The following is a 21,968-nucleotide window of genomic DNA, read 5'->3' as shown; positions in this document are numbered from 1 at the left end:
TAACGCAGATGGCACAGTTATCATCACATAGCTTTGTTGGCATTTTGAGACCAATATTTAGATGCAACAATGTTTTTGTGCCGGAAGGTCAGCCAGTACACGTTTGCCATGTGCAGCTACAAAAAAAAGAAGGCTGAACCTCATGAGCTGATGCAGATGGAAGGCTTCACGGTGGACTACTGCATCCCGCAGCCAGGTAATGGCTCTTAAATCACTTTGCAGTTGATTAGTTAAGGCACACTACTCCGAAAATCCAAGGGTTTGAAAAAATTCAATTCAAACAATCTTTGTGTAAACTATTTATGCATCAATGATGATTTTAATAACCAAACCTTTTCAAGATAAAGTGGACGAGGCAAGGCTCGAGCGTGAATAGCAAAAATCCATGTAGAAAAGACACCCATTATATAATAGGTGAATTTGCAAGTTCTGAACCTTGTATAAATTTGTTCATCCACTGTCACAAGTCTTCGAGCTGTAAATGTAATACCATATTAGTGGGACTTGGCATTGGATTGGATAACTTTATTCATCCCGTATTCGGGAAATTTCATTGTGGCAGTAGCAAGAGGGTGATTAGACAGAACAACAAACCAAAAGCACAAAGTACAAAGCAAATCAAAGTAAATGGGATCATTGAGAATCACCAAATCAAATTATTAAGACAGAAAAGCAGCAAAAACACAAAACGAGCAAGAGTGGACGGAGCTACCGCCGCCGGCTGCCACTTGAACGGCGCCATCTTGGTTGCGGTAGCTAAAACGGATACAGACTCAAAAAGACGTTGTAAAGTTGGACAAAAACTGGAACCACACACAGGAAGTCTTCCATAAGATGGGGAACTTCTGCAGACTGGGAATGAGGTAGAGAATATGCAGAGTCACTCTTCCAAGCTTATCTGCACAGTTCCTCAGTAGTCTGGAGCTGAAGAAAACAGCAGCAGGGCAGAACTCCTTGACTCCGCTTCCGGCCTGGTAAGCGCCGACAGCTCTTCCATCTTATCCCATGATGGATGGTTGGTCAGAAGCGTTGCTTCTTCTCCCGGCACTTTTGTCCAGCTCCGAAACTCCGGTGGCACCGAGGTGTTGCTCCTTCTGCTGCGTACTGTAACAGCTAGTCCCATGTGTATGACAGCGTAGGCATGGCTGAATGGTTCCAAAAAAGAAGTAGCAGAAAGAAGCCAAGCTAACGGAACAAAGAAAGTTGTAAAAACATTAAAGTATAAAGTACAAAGCAAAGTAAAAAGGAATGTATTAAGAAATATTAAAATGTAATTTTAAAAAAGATAGAATGGCTGTAAAACACGAAAAACATAAGAGTGGACAGAGCTACTGCCGCTGGCTTCCGCGTGACGGCGCCATCTTGGGCCACATTCCTACAATGTTTGCTGTAACTTGTACATACAGGTCTGAAATATGTTTCTTCTTACTTAAGTGTACTTTTTGTGCATTTATACTACCATGCAGGCTTACAGGGTGGTCAGGTGTTCTTCAATGCGTTGCGCGAGGGTGACCAGGTGGTGTTTGCATGTGATGATGAACAGGACCGAGTCCTTTGGGTCCAGGCCATGTACCGGGCCACTGGGCAGTCATACAAACCCACACCTGGCCCTTGCAGCAAGAACGCCAACAACTGCAGGTCCACCAAAAACCAGCCCACTTCACCAATCAGTAAGTGCAGATTCTTGTGTGATTTGTCAATTATCATGAATAACTAGCTGGTGAACGGGATCTTACTCTGGAAAATTCCAATCAGAACAAAACAGGAAAAGGGACGACGTCGTCCTCGGCCTTTTATATTATTCGGCGCGTCATTCTTCTATGATGAAATTAGTTTTTTTCTTCGTTGAGTTGGGTGGCAGTGCCCTGATTTACGACATTTTTTTTTATCTCCTGTCTTCCGCTTGCGAGTTCCAGTGTGAATTTTGAAAATTTTAGGAGCATTTTTGATTTGAATACTTAATATAAAATACCGCAATGTACTGTAGCCGTGAATGCTGAAACCGCGATGTGGTGAAGGATGATAGTATGTGTGCATGGTTGGTTAAGGTATACTAATCTGTGCTAGTGTTGATGCGCATAAGGACGTTTAACGTGGTTCTGACAGAAAAGTGGAAGAAAATGGCGATGTAAGTGTGCATTTGTGTTTGTCGGTAAAGCTAATGAATCACAGTGCATATTTGACCCTCATGACCTGTCTTGTTTTTTTTAAGCTGTTTTCCACTCTTCGGCAATCATCATGGCAACAAAAATTATTTCACTTGAACAGCTTTATATAGTCTTTTTGTTTTCTTTTTGTTCAGCTTGCAAATGAATTAATGATTAAATACCTTGGTGATGTTGAACTCTGGCCTTTTTCGAGGTTTGGAGTGTTGTAAAAGGAACTTTTTAATTCAGAGTAGTTAATTGTGACATGAGTGTGAAAAGCTATATTTCAGAAAACCAATTTGTAGCACCTGTGCAACTATTCAGATGTTAACTATGGTACAAATGACAGTTTTTGCTTCTTGGCGAGTTAAACAACTTTGCTTGGAACAACTTGACATGTATTGGGGATTTCCGAATGAGACAGGACTTGTTCGAGTCTTGATTTAAGTCTACTTATCATTGACCTGTCCACCAAATTTCATGATGCCAGGAAACATTTGATTTCAGCTGAATTCTTACAATAGCGAGAAAAAAGTGTCTCTGGGGAAAGCAAAGCTACAAAATGGAGCGCAGCTTTTAATTTCTAATTTGTTCTGGTCCGCTTATATAAATTATTTAACTTCTCAACCAAATTTTCCATGAAATATAAGCTCCTTCTTTATTCATCTTTCTTGCCACTTATCCTCACAAGGCTCGTGAGGTTGCTGGAGCATATCCCAGCTAACTATAGGCAGTAGGCAGGCACATCCTGAATTGGTTGCCAGCCAATCACTCTGCACAACAAGGAAAACCTCCATTCATGCACGCACACATAGCTATGGACAATTTGGAGGGGTTAATCAGCCTACCACGCATGAACGCACCAGCGTACTGCATTTCTTCATTAGGTTTGATGAATGTAAGTCTTGAGTATGTTACTGTAGCAGTATAATGCAGTTATGCTCCAACAAAATATCTTCAAGGTAGAATGACACCATCAAGAGACTGGGATCTGATTCAAAAATCCACATACATCAATACAGGGAATAGTACAGACAAATCAAAACTGGCCAATTCCTTGACTTTGAGTTTGATTTATTTAATCTGGGACAGCACATATTAATGAACATATTCATTCGTATTCATGTTAATGAACATATATATATGTAAGATTGTAGCCGAGGGCTAAACATTTTTATAACTCATCCCTTGCGGATGAGGCCACTGGAGGGATGTAGTATGTAGTACGTGTCAATTTCTGAAATCCTCCATCTTTTCTCAACTAAACTGTTACCCTGATTTGGATCATGTAATTAATTTGAAACATTATAAATAACCGTCTTAGATTTATTAAAAGGAATTTTGATTCACAACACGCAAAAAGGAACTTTAAACTTCTCATCTCATCTCTTTTTCAGAACCGTTTTATCCTCACTAGGAACCGTCTTATCCTCACTAGGGTCGTAGGGGGTGCTGGAGCCAATCCCAGCTGTCTCCGGGCCAAAGGCGAGAGACACCCTGAATTGGTGGCCAGCCCATCGCAGGGCACAAGGAGACAAGGAAACCACCATTCACACTCATACCTAGGGGAAATTTAGAGTGTCCAATCAGCCTACCATGCATGCCTTTGGAATGTGGGAGGAAACCGGAGAACCCGGAGAAGACCCACGCAGGCCCAGGGAGAACATGCAAACTCCACACAGGTGGACCAACCTGGATTTGAACCCAGTTCCCCCACTGTGAGGCCGGCGCGCTAACTACTCAACCGCTGGGCCGCCCAAATTTAAACTTATTTTTCTAATATTTATCATGATAAATTGCTTAACTTTCATCATCAAGCTAATATTAGAATTGGGTTTGTCATTTTTTCAAAAACACCAATCCAAGAGTTCTTTTTTGTTGTCTACAAGCTCAGGTCAAAGCTTCGGCTGTCCGTTTAAAGACATCTTGTCATTTGTTTTGGCCGCGACATTCACCAGCTGCGTCTTCGCGTCTCAAACTTTTTTCTGCAAAATTCAAATTTGTCGCTCGGAGAACATCCAACACGGGCTGGTGACCTGTCTGTCCTCATCTTTGTCTCCGTCTCGCCGGATACCACGCTCCGCCGGTCCATTCGGTTCTCATCTCTCACACTGCCGCACCTAAAAGTGAAAGGTCGTGCATCGATAAGCTGCCATCAGCCTCGCCGCTGCCTGTCACATGGATGTGACCATTGCCGTGAAGACCGGCGCACGGCACACATGGGATGGAAATGAAGAGACAGCGCGCTAAACTGAACTATTACACCTTAACACGCCCGTTTGTTAAAGCTGTAATATTTGACATGGGACTAGTATGGCCTGAAAATAATATATGTATATATGTATATATGTATATATGTATATATGTATATATGTGTATATGTGTATATGTGTATATATATGTATATATATATGTATATATATGTGTGTGTGTGTATATATATGTATGTGTATGTATATGTGTATGTATGTGTATATATATGTATATATATGTATGTGTATATATATATATGCATATATATGTATATGTATATATATGTTTATATATATGTGTATATATGTGTATATATATGTATATATATATACACACACTTCAAATAATTACATAAATAAATGCACAAATAAAAGGATCCCTTAGTGATTAAATTTAAAAACAAAAACAGGAAATAGAAACTGATTTTCAATTAGCTAACTGGTCGTCTAACTAACCATCAACTTTGTGTCCTGCATATAACTGAAATGCATGTCCGATGTTTGTCTCATCTTGTCAGACTAAGTAAAAAGGGCAATTGTTATATCACAGTCATCCAAGAGACGTTTTTAGCTCGTCATTGTCGTAATAAAAAATGCTCGGCAACAAAATATTGTTATCGTCGTTGTTAACGAAAAACGGTACAACTTACAAAGTATATACTTACTGTAGGTAACACACTTCCAGCAGGACATATACCCATTTTCACCTATATCTTACCTATCAGCAAAAAATAGAGGCAAATGACTTTCGTACCTTTTTTTTAATTTAGTACGCAGCATGAAAATGTAAGAAGTGTAATAGAACACTTTTTTAACAAATTTGTGGACCTATATTCCTCTCTTCCCCGTTCGCTGCCCTGATCTTGTTTGCGGTAATAATAGGCCGTCAGCCGCTAATCAATACCTTCATAAGACTTTGACCTTGTCATAGCCTGGAGTTGCGCCCGTCCCACTTTAATTGTTCTTGGGCGCCTCAAAACGTCTCCGACATAGTGAGTGGGGAAAGCCGCAGACAATGTGGACCAAAAGGCGCCATCTGGGCCACAAATGCCCTCCACCACCCCCGCTCTATCTATCCCCATCATGCACACACGCGCTGTATGATAGCTGAAAGTTGAAGTTGACAGGCTGCAGCAGCATCAATCAATACCAGGCCTCCTCGCTCGGGCTCCCCCCGCTTTGTTTGTCATTGCCACCGATCCATATTTCTTTGTCTCTTACGTCTTTTCACGGTTCCTTCAAATCATCAACACTACACAATCCTGACGATGTAAAGTGACCTACATCGGAATTGGAAAAGGAGCCCAGCTTATCGGATGAAAAAGTTGATTGTGGGAAACGGGACTTTTGATGGCTTTTTACTTCCACTCCAGACAAAATTAAAGAGAATGCTAATTGTACGTGACCGTTTAGTTGAAAATAAATTTTCAATTTAAGGTCAACAAACTGCACACATTTTAAATAAAAAGTAAAAATAGAAATCAAAATGTACTTAGACATTTTCATACACACGCAGGAATACTGTATATACATTTTGGAAATGTAGATTGTGTATGATCTTGTGATATACTATGTGTGTGTATAGTATATATTTGGAATGTGGAAAAGTATTAAGTCTTTTCAAAGTTTTGATCTTCAAATTTTAGTTTTTGCATATAAAAAGATGAATTGCAAACGCATTCTTAAAAAACTTTCATTATATATATTATTATATACATATTTCTTTTTATTACATTTAAAGTGTAAAGACATCTACGAGATCTATGAGAAAAATAGATTCAGTTCAGTCTCTCATTGAGTAATGTCCATTTCATGTGTAAAATCATGTTTAGGAAAAAATGCATTAAAATATACAATTAAAAACTACTTTTACATTAATTAGACTATGTTCAGGGCTAAAAAGATGGCGGGCTGAGGCTGTCCATGCAAAGTGACCTACATCGGAATTGGACGTGAATCAACCCCCCCATTGACCCCTCCCCTTGCCAAAGGGCACAGCGAAAGAAAAAAAAAAGCTCATCTCGATGAGTAGCTGATTGTGAAAATTTCACTTTTGCTGTCTTTTTCTTCTGCGTGGGACAAAAGCCACAAAGACGCCAAATGTGTGAGGGAGGGAGGAGGACCCCACAAATGACTGGCGGGGGCTTCTTCATCGTCGTCTTGCAGACAAATACAAAACAAAAAAGTGGCAGTGTCGCAAATGAAAATCCAGCCGCGGGCGTGGCGCTTTCCTCGCTTGCTCGTCGCTTTCGTGTCTTTGCGTCTTTTGTGCAACCACGTGTGCTGCTCGCCCGCTTCCCATGGCGATAATGCGGAGAATGAGTGTTAGGCTTTTGATTGGGCGCGGCCATTAATGGATAAGCCTGCTAGGACTGCAAATGAACTTTAAACTATAAGAGATGGCCTCGACTTGACCAGCATCATCTTTGCCGTTTGGCTTTTTTGTAATCGTCTTGCCGCCGGCTACGCTAATGCTCATGTCGATGCTCCACTTTTTCACTCAGATTTGCCTTCCTTTCGTAAAGCTCAACTTGGCTTTGTTGTTGCTAAATTTCGAAATATTGCCACTAATAAGCAAATAAACAACGAATTGTATTTATGTCAAACTCTTTGTTACCCTTAATGAGGTAAATGAATTCTGCTGAGTTACAATGAACATTTGAGATTTATTTTATGTGAGTCTACATCACCTATTCTGTATACCAGGCAATTTTAGTTTGGAGATAGTAGATTTTAGTTCCATTTTAGTGATCAGCCTTGACATCTTTGATCTACCAAAAGCGGTAAAAATGCAGTCTGACTAAAGTTTGTCAGAAAGTGAACAGTCACCTCAAAAAAGTAGGTTTGGTCTTTTTATATAGAATAGAAAATATTTGATCTCTTTCTTCTACTTTTTTGTTATTAGTTTTAATTTACCCTATTGTTTTTTTTCCACAAAATGATACTTATTACTTACGTACAACTGTTAGAAATAAGATTAAAAAATGTCATGTTATTCTGAGTATCTTATCCTATAGCAATTCTATTTTTAATTGATTTAGTTTTTATTTTAAACCTTTTCATTTCACTTAACATGAAACAAGAAAACAAGGAAAAAACTATAGGATGGGGAATTCAGAATGTTAACTAACACTAGTACTACTACGAGTACACTTTTGGCTTCCATTTATCTTATTTTAGCAGTTTTCATGTGATGTCATTTAATTGAGGTTCTATTTTTTAAATTTGATGCAAAGGATATCACATAGAAAGTAATTTCATCTTCCTCCCGGTCACTTCTTAGTGACCGTTTTTCGCTTCTACTGTTTTCCCTGGCGCTGTGGTCATGTTGGCTACTTCACCGTGGATCCGTCGCTCAACGAGGTGACAAACGCTTGGCTGCCTTGGCACTGCCAGCTTCTTATGTTTACACGAGCTCAGAGGGAAGCGCTAAATGTTGCCAGCGGCTGTTTTTTTCTCACTTCCTCCCTCATACCAATGTAATACCATACATACGTAAACAAATGAAAAATAATGCAATGTGTTCCTGTGCTACTTGATCTCAATATCTTTGTCGATAGCTGCAAACTGCCTGAAGGTCAGAATTAAGAGCCTTATTTACCTAAGAACCATTTTATCGATTCATAAAAGGACATCACAAAATATGACATGGGTTGATATTGTCTTGCTGAAGGTACACGGAAATGGAGAATGCACCTAAATTGTTGGGTGTCATCTGCTTTTCTGACTGTTGCACTTGCCATCACTCATATTTTCAGTAATATGGGCAGTTTGGGTTCGATTCTCCCCTGAGGGTTGTCTGATTATGAGCGTTTCATTTTATCTCTATCCTAAATTACTCGTCTTCTTTTTTTTTAAAGAAAAGTATTCAAGTTGTTAGTAAATATCAAATGTTCAACAAATGGTTCATTTAAAAAATATATATATATTTGAATAACATCTTCAATATAAAACATGCTTATTGTCTTTTTAAATGTGATACTGGAGTGTATGAAGTATTTCCTTACACTTAAAAGTTGTTTTATTGTCACCATTATTCATTTTATTTGTTTATGCATGTATATACACCCTTTGGTGTTAATATTCAGTATTTTACAAGGCATTGGCTTTACAGGCACTTCTAGAATTATGAGGAAATAAAGCTTTTGTTGTGGTTTGTTTGTTAATATCAGGTCTTGATCCGTCTGAGCGTCAGGGTGTCGAGGAGCTGGTGGCGGCGTCTCCAAGCCGTTTTAACCATGCACGCCTCTTCAGCATTTTGCAGAAGCAGACACTGCAGCACCGTATGAACGACTCCTTCTCCTGCCTGGTATGCAACACGTGCAAAAAATAGTTTTACACTTCATAATAATATAAAATAAGATCTTAAGACTCAAGTGTCAAATATTAACAGGTCTTGGACCTTCACAAATAGGTTAGTGTGGCCTGCTAGCAGTTGGGCAAGAGCAAGTTTTTCAACAGTTTGTGTTTTTTTTTCATTTCTTTTTTTAAGGCCACTCAGTTTGAATCAGATTAGTTAGTTTTGCTACATAGAACTTAAACTCAGCTATAGCATTTATGAAGGACAGGTCTTTTTGTTTTTAAATAAAAGAAAAGAGCGAGAAAGAGAGCGTAAGGAAACTCAAAGTCAATATTAACGGTATTTTGTGATGAGAAGTGACACAATGCTCACATCGCAATACAACGTTTGGTCTCCAACATATTTCTTGAATATATTTTGGAGAAATGCTTCATAATCAACAACTTATTTTTCTTTATCAATGAATCTCAAAGACACCATTTTACCATGAGGTTTCACAGGTCGACGTCTCACAATTCTTGTTTATAACAAGTCATACATCCATAGACGGTATATATTAAAACCCTAAGTGAATTGGCTATGACAGATGCGACTACAATCATCATAATCCCTTAATTTGAGCTCGCTAGAATCCTTGAAAATTATTTAGTATCATGCAATAAATAGAATGAATTACACTTTATTTTCTTCTTTTTCATTCATCTGTAAATACTATTTGACATTCCCATTTATAATATATATATATATATATATATATATATATATATATATATATATATATATATATATATATTATCATAATGTTTTTTTTTCCTGTGATGGTCTCTGTCAAAATTATATGTGCGGATAAACAGTCTCTTAGGAATTATAAAATTGTTATGTGCAATTACCGAACCTTATTTTGAAAGGATGACGTCCCGTGGCGCACCCTTAAAAGACAAGTCCAATGAAAAGAACATTTTTTTTAAAGTAATACAAGTTAGGAAAAGATTAACAGCATTTACATGAATTCATGTGCATTCAATGGAGAAAAAAATATGCTGCATTATTGCACTTGATTAGGGCTCTTGGTCTGTTGGTACAGCACTTAATAAGCTCTAATGTGGTATTTTTTCCCAAATAAAACAGCTAATATGACAAAATGGGCAGCTTTGAAGGTGCCAAGCATGCTTGAATTGCCCGGAGGGATCCTAGGGAGAGGTGGGGCTGTCGTGGAGGGGCTTTTATCATTTTCTTGTTCTTCTTGCTGCTCCACGGGGGGTGTTTGTTCTAATCAATACTTTCCTTGTAAGAACATGAGCCTTATACACAACTGGGGGTACCTCTCAATGGAGAGGGAACCGGGTGGGCGTGGACATTAGGGCCTTTTGGGGCTTTTTGTGTGAAACCAAACAATTACCTAATCCAACAAAAAATCAAAAGCCCCCCTCCCTGATACTCTTTTACTCAGTTCACACCCCTTTACACACTCATCATTTCACTTGTCAGTCACACAGCAAACACGAGAAATAAACGTTCAAATCACATTCCTCGCATTTAATCGGTAATTAAACAAAAAGAGCTGTATTTTCTTCTCTGAGTTAGACACTTGATGAATAAATTCGTGACTGCATTTGTTCTCTGGCCAACAACCACCTAAAAATAAATGTTTGCCCTCTAAAAAGCACCATTGTTGAAACTTAATTATGTAGTAATAGGCTTATAAATTCATATAGATTCAAAGGGTTTTGATTTTAAGAGGGAAAATTAGGTCATTTTCCAAGATTAAACTCGATTGGAAAAACTTCATATTACATTATACATACATGTTGTCAAAAACAGGGAAATTATATTTGCATAATGTTGTGATTTTGTACGGTAGGGGACAATCCTATATATGACAGGGAAGAAAATTCCTTTAATATTATTATTATGATGGTAAAAAACAACAACATTATCTAAGATTTAAGATAGAAATGCTAATACAAATCCGCACTAAAAAGGAAGAAAATTGTAAATGGATAATAGTCATATTTTTACATAAAAACTCATTAGAACAATGTCTTCACTTTTGTTTCGCCGACAGGAATAAAGTCAAATTTAATTGGAAGTAGAACTTATGCACTCCATAATGACAAAGTATTACCTCAACATTATTTATTTTATTTCAAATGTATTTAAATGTCTAGGTTGCATGTAAAAAAAACTGAAACACAATTCATATGTACGGAACCGTATTTTAAGAAAATACACTTTTTTCTCAATTCATTATTTTAACAATGTTAAACGAAAGGAATTGCACAAATCTTGTGAAAAATGTCAAAGGGCTTAGCATTCAGCTTTCTTAGCAAAAAAAAATGAAAACTGTAAAAATTCCATCAAAATAGATATCTTTAACATAAAAAATAAACAATTTTATCTATCATCATGAATCTGATGTTTATCTTTATAGTAAATTCTTAGAGGAGTGGTTTTAGGAAAGGATAAATGAAATATTTTTTTTTTTCTAAAAAGAAAAAGTGCACGGAATTGAACTACTCCTGCTGCTACCAGGGCACATCAGACTTTGGCAGCGTGTCGGCGTGCAGGCCTTTTCGTGTCCTTCCGTCCTCGCGGTGCTCTTTTGACCCGGCGCTTCACTTTCCTTCGCGCTTATTGGCGCGCGTGTCTGCTCAGATTACGGCAGTGCGACAAGATGTTCCTCTGCCACAAACAGATGGCGCACTCGCCGCTCGACACCCGCCGCTCACAATTAGCTGCGAAGCAGACGCACTGCCTGCCAGTCTTTCCGCTGTCCCTTCCCGGGAATGCCGCGACCCCATCATAGTGGAGAAAAAAAGAAAAGAAAAGAAAAACAAATGAGGTAGCAGCAGGAGGTGGGCTGGGTAGCGCAGACTCCGCAACTCATCACAGGGAGTTGACCTCCACAGTGACATCACCATGGCCAACTGCAAGCTGACACGGTTGTTCGATGCCGATGGTGGACAAACTTTGCTTCTCGTGGGCTACATATGGGTTAAGAAAAAAAAACTAAACGGAAAGCAGTCCACCTTCTTTATAGATATACACAAGAACACATTTGAATTCTTTTCTTACTTCATATAAAGGACCTTTCCCATTTTTTGCAAATGTTCCGAAAATATTACAAAGTCTAAAATCTTTTAACTAATATGCAATAGGCAAAGTGTAGTCATTAAATTACAATAAAATTCATCAACTATTTTATTGGAACTAACTTCTTTCTTTACAACACTACAAAAGTTGCTCAATGCATTTGTTTCTTTTTTCAATTTAAGAATATTTTCATTGGCATTTAAAAAAAATATTCTAATTATAACAATGATAAAAAAAGATCACTCAACCTTCCTAACTTTAAACGAGTGGGCAAGCACCACAAACTGGTACTCACAAATTGGTCTGAATATCAACTCTTAAATCACGCCTCACTGCCAGATGTGGGCAATTGTGTTGCGCTAATATTGTCTAAAAGCTTAGAAATCAAAGTATAGCCTCTTACAAAACATTAAAAAAAAATAGCACAGAATTTTTGGACGCTAAAGATCTTTTAAAATGAAAAAGTTAAAGCCACACATGCATAGTACACTTCAGAATGTACAATAATTACACTTTCTGTTATGCTATGTTAGTATAAATTGCTGGAGTATTTTTTTGCATTGCAAATATGCTTTAAATTTTAGGGGGGTGGTTTTCAGAGGGACTGGGTAAGGACTAAATTCATTATAAAGAGGAAGTTCTATTGGCTATAAGAGTAACATGAGTTACAAGCATAGTCATGGAACCAATTCAACTGTCAATTCACTGTCCAAACAGAAAAAGCCAATTTGTACATAAAACATCTTCTGGACCGTGGCTACTAGTCGCCAGCAGTGTTTCTCTAATTGGCAAGCGATGGGCAGAAAGTGCCAAACGTGTGCTCGCATCCAAGGCAAACATTAAGGCGTCGACTTTGTCGGCGACGGGGCATTAATGCACACACTTGGCGGGGCATTATTGGACAGCGGTGGGGGGAGGGACTCGCTCGCACACTTGTCATCAAGTCAAGGTAGGGACTCCTGTGGATTGGAAGATTGTCAATGGGTAAATATTTTCAAACATGCCGTGGAAAAAAAGGAATGGGCTTTCTGTGGTGACTGCTCACTGTTATTTGAGCCTTTCAACATTTTACCAGTGAACAAACAGCCAAACCTGGGAGTTTATTTATTTATTGTAAAAGTGGCATTTCAAGGATGTTTGAATCTTAGTTTTTTGAATGTAGTAACTTTATAACAGAAAATTGTTGTATCTTCTTATTTAAATAATTAATGAATACATTTTAATCCATTTCAAACTTCTCAAAATAGCAGTAGAAATAATAATTAAATACTACATAGTTTTTTTGAGCCTCCTAATTATTCAGTAAGCTAAAATAAATGAGGACAAAGATTACAACAGTTTATTAAGCTGCAGTAAAAGTAATTTTTCACAGTGTATAGAAGAGAGTGGTGCTGCTATTAGTAGAGGCAATTAATTTTTTTTTAATTGATGGGGCAAAAGTGCTCAAAGTGGAAGCGTGTGGATATATTATTATTACAATCTATCATCATCATACATAACAATCATGTAAGTGTTATTTAGTTCCCAAAATATCGTCCACCACAAATTTAATTAATACATAAGTCGCACTGGAATATAAGTCTCATTTTTGGGAGAGTGTTTTTTTTATCTTATCTTACCAAAAACCAAGAACAAATCAAGAAAAAAAACATATATAGCGTGATACATCTATTTACGAAATTGATTAGTTCCAGAAGCTGTTTCATAACTTGGCTTTTTGTAAGTAGAAAGACATTTTATATTTAAAAGCTTTCAATTTTTTTTTTTTACAAAATCCTAATACCTCTTTAAAAAAATCAAAGTTTAGCAATTTTGTATGAAATAGGCAGCTGAGTAAATATAAACATATCTTTCTTTGGGCCATAATGAACACTAAAGAGTCAAACTGCATTAGGCAAACTAAAACTCAAACGTGGTAAAACTCCGTGATGAATGAGGTTCGCAGGCACACGAATCCTCGTAAATATTAAAGAACACATGAAAACAAGCTATTTCAGTAACAAATCTGCTAATCGCAACTTGTATATCAAAGTACAGCTATAGTTTTTGTGCATTTGTAGGGTTACTTTTTTATTGTTTGATGTGAGAACATGCTTGTGCAACTCTTGTTTCTAATCGTATTTGTATGTTTGTGAGGAAATGCAGGCTTCTTGTGACCCACGGTATTACCAGAGCGAAATGTCATGAAAAAATGTATTCTCCAAGCTTGTTTGAGTGTCTTTAAAAGGCGGTTGTGAATTTTTTTCTGCCTCCCAAAACGTCCTTGAGATGTTATTGCAGTCTTTGTATTTACCGCTGCTTATTTGTGTGTTGTGCACGCTGACCTCACTCGCTTTTGTGTGCCCGTGAAGCACTTTGTGACCTTTTGGCAGGCAAGCGGAGCTGAGGAAATAAATTGCATTCACTCCAGCATGGAGTGTCAGAATTGAAGCACCTGTTGTACTTGAATATTTACACAGTTGAAAAAGACATCAACCAAGAAACTTGAAGTTAAAAAATGAAACTCGGGAAATTTAGCTTGACGTTTTCAATCCACTTGTTAAGAAAACATCTATTTGAATACTTGTAAATATCTCCCAACATAACACTGAAGTGGTTGGAGTCTTTTGCTACTTTTATTTGTCATTTCCTGCTGAAGCGTGCAATAGGCATAACGATTATCCTTCCCTGCAATGAAATTGGACAAAACTGTGGCCCGAACGCCAAGATACTGTATCGTGGGTAAATGTATACTGTCATTTTTTATATTTGATAAGGAGTGAGATTTATAAAAAGTAGAGTCACCCCTCAAGTGACATATGCGCTTCTTTCAGGCATACATACCTGCCTTTCTGCAATTAGAGGCAGCTTTTCTCTGTTCTCCTTTCTTCTCAGCCTTTTGTGGACATGCTTTGTGCTCCAGAAACTAATAGCAAGAGAAGTGAGAATGGTGGAGGCAATGGAAGACATCTGTTGAGAAGTGGCTGGGATTGGTGTCGGGGTCTCTGTTGGCGTTGTATTCTGCAATACAACAGTGGGTGAACCTCAACAAGAATCTTTAGACGACAACACGTTTGTCCAGTTAAGACTTTTCAGTACAATAGAAAGCAAGGCAGCAAGAATGGTGTCACATCTTATTTGTCGTAGCCATCTGTCCAAGTCAACCACCATCAAAACAAAATTTATGGCCCACAGTTTAAGATCATCCTGCCAGGATTAAGTGAATTTTTGCCATTCTGGAATACTCTTACTCTTCACTTTCCTTGATTTCACTAGAATATTGTTGTTCTTCAAAATGAGTCATACATCTAGGTTTTGTACAACTGACGCTCTAAAAAGATGGACTTTTGAGCCCCCAACTGTTGCCTCATAAATATAACACTTCCAATTAACAATAACCAATATTATTTTGTTTTTGAGACGACAATATAAGAAGAGTCACAGTTACAAGCTTATTACTTCTTTTGGCTCAGAATTCTGAGCGAAGTGGTCAATTGCTAAGAACATGGACATTAACATGGCGGAACCTAACATGTCACAAGATTTAAAGCACTTAATGTTGGCCTCTTCACCAATCCTGTTTGGTTTTTGATTGAACCCGTAGCACAGCTAATTTACTAAACAAAAATTTGACAGTAAACAGACCTGATCAAGACAACCCAAAACTTTTTGTTGCCGATGGTGTCATTTGTTACGATATGCGTCAAAGTGTATCAAGTACTTGGAACATAATTCTAATCACTACAATGACAAATTTGTGTCTGTGAGTTTGTGTGTGACGTCTCTGTCAAAAAGATATGAGCATGACTAGCTACCTTTAATTTTATTGGGCTATCTATTCTACTTGAGTCAGAGAAATCGATTTGAGTTGAATTTTCATTCCATTCCATGTGAAAGCAAATCTATTATTTGCATTAGCATAATTTAATTGGAAGTGCAACTATAAAAGCTGGGGTTGAAAATGTCTGTGAACAAAACTCAAATTTCTACTATGGCGAGTCTATTTGTGTGTTTACGTGCGTAAAAGAAAGGTCAAAAAGATGTGCGCATGACTTGCCTTATATTATGCTGTCTACACTCAAGCCTAAGAAATTTGAGTCCGATTTTCGTTCTAGATAAGTACAAATCTATCAAAGTTACTTTGACACCGCACCATATTAATGTGGGTATGATTCTAGCAGAATTTGCTTCGTAGAGGAGAGATTATTTACAGACATAATAAACCCTGAAATATTGTAGCATCATTATTTTTTGGAGTATGGATGAAAAAGTTTTGAGAAGATTTGCCCTCTTTGGTGATATTTCCCCATTAAACAACTTTACATAACAATCAATTAAAACACCAAATAACAGAAAAATGAGTGTTTATATCAAAGTTTATGATTAAGGCAAGAAAAAAAGAATGTTCCCATATTGCAAATTTTACCAGTTGCGGGGGAAATTTTGAAACGTAGACCCTGTGATATAGTAGTAACTGCTATAACAATATAAAGCTATGACAAAGGTTGTGAGCCGCAATCTCCATCACAATTATAGGAATAATTAATATGTCACATTTCAAATACTCTAAGACGAATAATGTGACACACTGTGTGTAGAGTACTACACTACATTGAATAATGTCTCCCATGGCAACAGCTCTCCATTTAAACATGCGTAAGAAGAGACATGAAATATTTCGCATAATTGCTTAAATATTCTCAAGGATTAGAGGCACTTTCAAGTGCTTGAGCTGTCTACTTGAATTCTTCACAAGCGTCTTCAAAATAATAAAAAAACCTTATGAGAGTTAATGTACTGAATGTAAGTGATTGTCACTTTTTCAGGGTTGGTTTAGTCCCGGTCAGGTGTTTGTCCTGGACGAATACTGCGCCCGGTATGGTGTTCGCGGCTGCCATCGTCACCTTAGCTACTTGAAGGACCTGATGGACTTTTCAGAGGACAACACCTTGGTAGACCCGATGCTTCTTCACTACAGTTATGCATTCTGCGCCTCACATGTACACGGAAACAGGTACAACACAGCACTTTATTTTTTATAATGAATGTCCAGGTATATTAATCGAGTAATTGACAGCTGATCGATTGTATAATCAATCAACAACTATTCATAGATTAATTCTACATTCCTTGAATTTCACCATCTCAATACGTATCGGAAATTTTCACAATTCAGTAGCCCTCAATGGCAATCTTTGTTGAGTCACAATTAGACCAAAGATTGTGGGTCATACTTGAGAAAGTGTGTTGTGTTGACATGAGATTTTTTTGTTTTAAATTCTGAAGCATTGACATCCTATATCAGAGGTCTATTTAAAACACATTTCCTAGCGTCTACATGCAAGGTGCCAACACATAGAGTAAAATGTTTCTAATTAGGGAGTGTGTACATTACAATTGCGTTACATGCATGATCAAGATCAAGTGTGTGAACCACTTGTTGCTTTTGTCCCGCCTTGATCCTCCTTGCCTGCCAGTTGCCGTCTGGGAACATACTCTATCTTTGTAATTGTTCTTTTTCAACCTGTTTAGTCACTGTCATCTTCCACGCCGCTTACCGTCCCAAGCGACAAGGGGGTGCTGTTAACTTATCCCAACTGACTATGTGCAGTAAGCGGGGTAGACCCTGAATTGGTTCCCAGCCAATTGCAGTTCACCATGTTTTGTGAAATAGTCTATGATCATTAGCTCCCGCAGCTAATTGGGTAGTGTGTGAGTTAGAGAGGAGGGTGTCTGCTCAGTGGCTTACTAACTTTTTAGCTGGAGCCGTAACTCAAGTAATTGCTCCTCATTGAGGGTCACAGCAGGGTACAGTGGATGAAGCTGGTTACAAAATAGAAAGGAAAAAAAATATTTACCTGTGTGTTCTTTCCCCCAAGGAAGGATAGAATTTTCTTTATATATGTATTTAAAGAAGCTGGGTTGCAACAAAACTTGCTGCAGTAATGGAATTTGGAGTGGCAATCTACATCTTAAATCTATTTTTCCGCTCCTCCAACTTCTCCAGAGGTAATGCAAGCACACTTTTTCTCTCTTTCCCAAGTGGGTACTAGGCTGCTAAAGTAGTATGCCTTACCTGGAAATGTCTTTCCACATGGCTCTTTTTGTTCTTTGACAATTTATCACTACAGAGCAAACATTCAGACAATCCATCCTCATTGGCAATGCATGCAAATAATTCAGTCCAAGAAACGTTGAATCCTCTGATTTCCTCAGTTATTTTCCCCTTGGAATCCATGACCCATCAAACCGTCGCCGGTTTGTTTACAACAGCGACGTGCCTAGCATCTCGCCCTGCTGATAGAAATGTGTGTCATGTTTGTCCTCCTACAGAAACCCTATTAAAACAAAAAATATATTTCTCTCCCCCATTGTCAAACATTTTTGAAAAGGCTCTACGGAGCCAGTACGGCAGCACTAAAGAGTTGCATGCAGCTCCACAACCTATAGTTGCTGTCCCATGGCCTAGGGTTTGTCCATGAGCAGGTCAGGTAATCGAGGCGCAACAGATACAATACTGACAAGGTGACTGCTGTGTCCCCAGTTTATTTACTGGTCGATGTTTAGGTCACATATGTTTTGTTATTTAGTTATTCGGGAGGCCAGAACAGATTGAGAGAATTTCCATTTATTTCAGAAGGGAAATATGATTTGAGATAATTTGCTATGAGTGTGGTCAGTAGACATAACTATACATTTCTCTATGTACCTATTGATCTTGTTTGCACTGAAGATTTTTCATAAGATTAAAGTGGGTCGGGTTGTTGGGAGTACCTGAGGGAAGCGGTAGTCTTTCCCCCGGCAGATTTGCTGCTTATCGCTTACACTTGAGCCACTTTGAGTGTAAACACAAACAAAATGAAGAACATAGGCAGCCCTCCTTCCCTATTAGTGCCTCCTCCTCCTCTGCAGCCTTGGCAGCTTGGTCGCTTCATTTAGCAGCAACAATGTGTCTGAAGCGCAGCAAGCTGTCGCACCCCACTTAAAAACACCAACCCCTTACACCCCTCCTCCTTGGCCGTGAGAGTGCTAACGTGAACACACATGTGGCACTCGCTACCAAATCAAACACCACTTCGTGTTGCGTCTGCCATTAAACCTCTGCCAATATACTTCGCATATTTAGATAACCCATCCCTTTTTTTGTGATCTGGCAATTCAATTACACATGTCCAAAGTCAGTAAAAGAAACACCTTGACAAATAAAACATGTTTTATACATGTGGCTTCATCCTGTCATCAAAATATTAGTTGAAATCAATGTGTAACAGTTCTTCAAACAGCGACAATTGAGCGAAAAAATCCTGTATTACCTATAAACTGGGGCAGTAACTAACAATTCCTTTAATGATGGCTTAATCATTCCAGTATTCATGAGCAATTTACAGCTTCACCCCTTTTTTTGGTCCAATTTTCATATTTTAAATCCGCAACAAGATAAAAGAGCTGCGGTCAGAAAGGACTACAGATATCGGCAATTAGGTCCTCATGAAAACCTAAAATTCCAAGAATTTGGACCCTTTAAAGATGAACAAGATTTCTAAATGAGTATCCAAAATCTTTAAATTATTGTCTTTTTAATTAGGTGAAGTCACCTCTGATTACCAAGAAGCAAACTATATTGACAAATTAACACGTCACAATACTTTTCCTTCTCAATTTAAATATTGATTTAATAAATAACCAGAATTGATGTACTCATGGCTCGTGACAGAACTTGGCATGTGATTCCCTTTGTATGTCCGTGAGACGTACTCAACCAAACAACAAGTAAATGGCAACTAAAAAAAGGTACCTTCAACTTTTAAATAAGATATTTGGAGTCATTTGGAAACGCTTTCTTGGTAAATCTAGACTAGGTGCACGTAAAAGCCTGCCCAGCCACGACATCAACTAGAAAAAGTTTGTGTTGCTTGTCCGGGTAACCTCCAGAAATTCCGGTGAAGTTGGCAGCTCTGCAGATGGAGCGGCAACACAAAAAAAATATGCAGTCTCTCTCTTCATAGGTAACAGTGACCATTACTGTAGTTTAGTTGGTCACACAATGTAACACAAAGATGGTACAAACAATCAAAAGCAGTTAATAGGGAAAATAATATACTTTACAGAAAGCAGGAGTAATCAGAATGGAACCAGCTCTACCTCCTTTTGATCAGGACAAACCTACACATCAACACAGTAGTGTATTACCGTAATTACTCGAATATAACACGCATATTTTTGCTATATAATTAATTCCAATAGTTGGGGGTGCGTGTTATAATCAAGAACAATTTTTTTTTTTTTTTTTTGTCTTGTTACATGGCCCTTAGCCTGGTGCTTTTTCTTGCCAAATAAATTGAATTGAAATTGAATTGAATAAAATAAATTACAAATTTTCGATCGAAAAAAGCATTGTCAAACTCACTTTGACGCACGGATTTTACGTCATCTCGTAAAGCCAATCGGATGATGTGTTGTGGGAGGAAGAGGAAGTGGATGAAGGAAGCGTGGACGTTGATAGGATTCTCAACGAAGAGATGTATGAGAGGACAGACAAAGAGAGAGAGGAACTCTTCATTTGAAGGATTCTAATGAATAAATTTGTTTGAACAAAACAATCGTGAAACAAAGAAAAAAAGGTAAGATTTCTGATTTTCGTCAGCGGGAAATTTTAGGTGCGCACTATATTCGAGTACTGCGTTTTTCCAGATTTTTTTGGCCCAAAATTACCTGCGTGTTATTTTCGAGTGCGCGTTATATTCGAGTAATTACGGTATTTCAATTTCTTTTTTCAGTGTGGACAAATCAACGATAGCATTCATCTGATCTTCCATTCAGGTTTGTCGACTCTTGCTTGTGCGCGAAAGACAGACAACAAGAACAAAGGAAGAAATGGTTGAAGAAAAGCGGCAGTGTGTAGCCTTGACTTGGATACCATTTCAAAGAGAAGAATTAACCTCCAACAAGAAGAAATTGGCTACAACATCAGCAGCAAAACTCCTGAGTCCATAAGAAGGAAAAAAAATAAAAGGAAAAGAAGCAAGACATGAAGAAAAAGAAATTCTGAAGTGGCAGTGGTTAATCCCAGAATTAAACAAGTAGGACAGGAATGTTTCATTTACCTGCTTCACTGGCTTTGGCTACTACCTATCAGCGGTGGGGAGGATGTCATTGTTTTTGCAATTCACAATTAAGTTGCTAATCGATGCCCTTGTCTCCCTAGTCAAATCCTGGATCAAAACTGACAGGCCTTAAGTCAATTCGAAGGTCCTACACTTTGAATTTGCGGTCCTTTCAAGTGATTTTAACAACAGAGTAGAAATATTCTAGATTGTCCATATATATATATATATACATACATACATATACATACATACATATACATATATACATATACATACATATACATATATATACATGTGTATATGTATGTATATACATATATACATATATATATATATATATATATATATATATATATATATACATATGAGTGCTGTAATGGTGGAGAGGAGCTATTCAAGTATGTCAATTTACCATCGATGGATTGATGGATAGATAAAAAAGCACTTTTTAATTTAGTGCATTGCAGTTCTACAACTTACCCAACGTGAAATTACTTGAACTATAAATAATGGCAGAGTAAGCAAAGCTAAAAGTCGTATTTGGAGCGTAAAGGACAAGCCGAGTGTGTCGCCATATTGCCTGCTCTTCATGATTTTTGTGGACATTAGTGTGACATGCCGACATTGACCCTATGAATGTAAAGGTCACACTGACCTCTGAACTTGTGAACTTTGGGAGTGTGAACACTTGCACCCAATTTGAGGAAATGAAGGGAAAAGCCCCTCTGGGCAACATTCAAGTTCTTAAGTATCCACACACATTGCAAGCACCAAAAAGCTGCAGGACACTCATGGAAAAAAGGTCAAGGATGACACACTAAAAGGCCTTGAATGCAAATCGGATTTTACTTTATTTCAGCAAAGGGATTTGTTATTTAGCAAGGGAATTTTCTCTGGGACTCGAAAAAATATGTCACAGCTCTTTACTGGCGATATAGGGTTGACGTTTCTGATAATGGTTGGCAGGTAAAGAATAAAAGACTAGTTCACTATATTTACATGGATTTTATCATGTAGGAAAGCATTTGTGTTGCAATCACCAAAATTGTCAACGTAAAAATCCTTCACTGGTGGCTCTCTCTTTAACTTT

General features: G+C 37.8%; 1 protein-coding gene across 1 annotated transcript in view; it reads left to right on the top strand.

Annotated features, from left to right (window-relative positions):
• cadps2 (Ca++-dependent secretion activator 2) overlaps positions 1 to 21,968 on the top strand; it is a 90,856-nt gene that overhangs the window by 33,498 nt on the left and 35,390 nt on the right. Inside the window, exons 10-13 of the mRNA XM_077595662.1 lie at positions 88 to 196; positions 1,467 to 1,670; positions 8,572 to 8,708; positions 16,598 to 16,785. Coding sequence (XP_077451788.1) covers positions 88 to 196; positions 1,467 to 1,670; positions 8,572 to 8,708; positions 16,598 to 16,785 — 638 coding nt within the window. The remainder of the gene's footprint in view (positions 1 to 87; positions 197 to 1,466; positions 1,671 to 8,571; positions 8,709 to 16,597; positions 16,786 to 21,968) is intronic.

This window comes from Stigmatopora argus, chromosome 3 (genome assembly GCF_051989625.1).
Source record: "Stigmatopora argus isolate UIUO_Sarg chromosome 3, RoL_Sarg_1.0, whole genome shotgun sequence".
Classification (NCBI taxonomy): Eukaryota; Metazoa; Chordata; class Actinopteri; order Syngnathiformes; family Syngnathidae; genus Stigmatopora; species Stigmatopora argus.
This window is presented reverse-complemented; position numbering and strand designations above follow the sequence as displayed.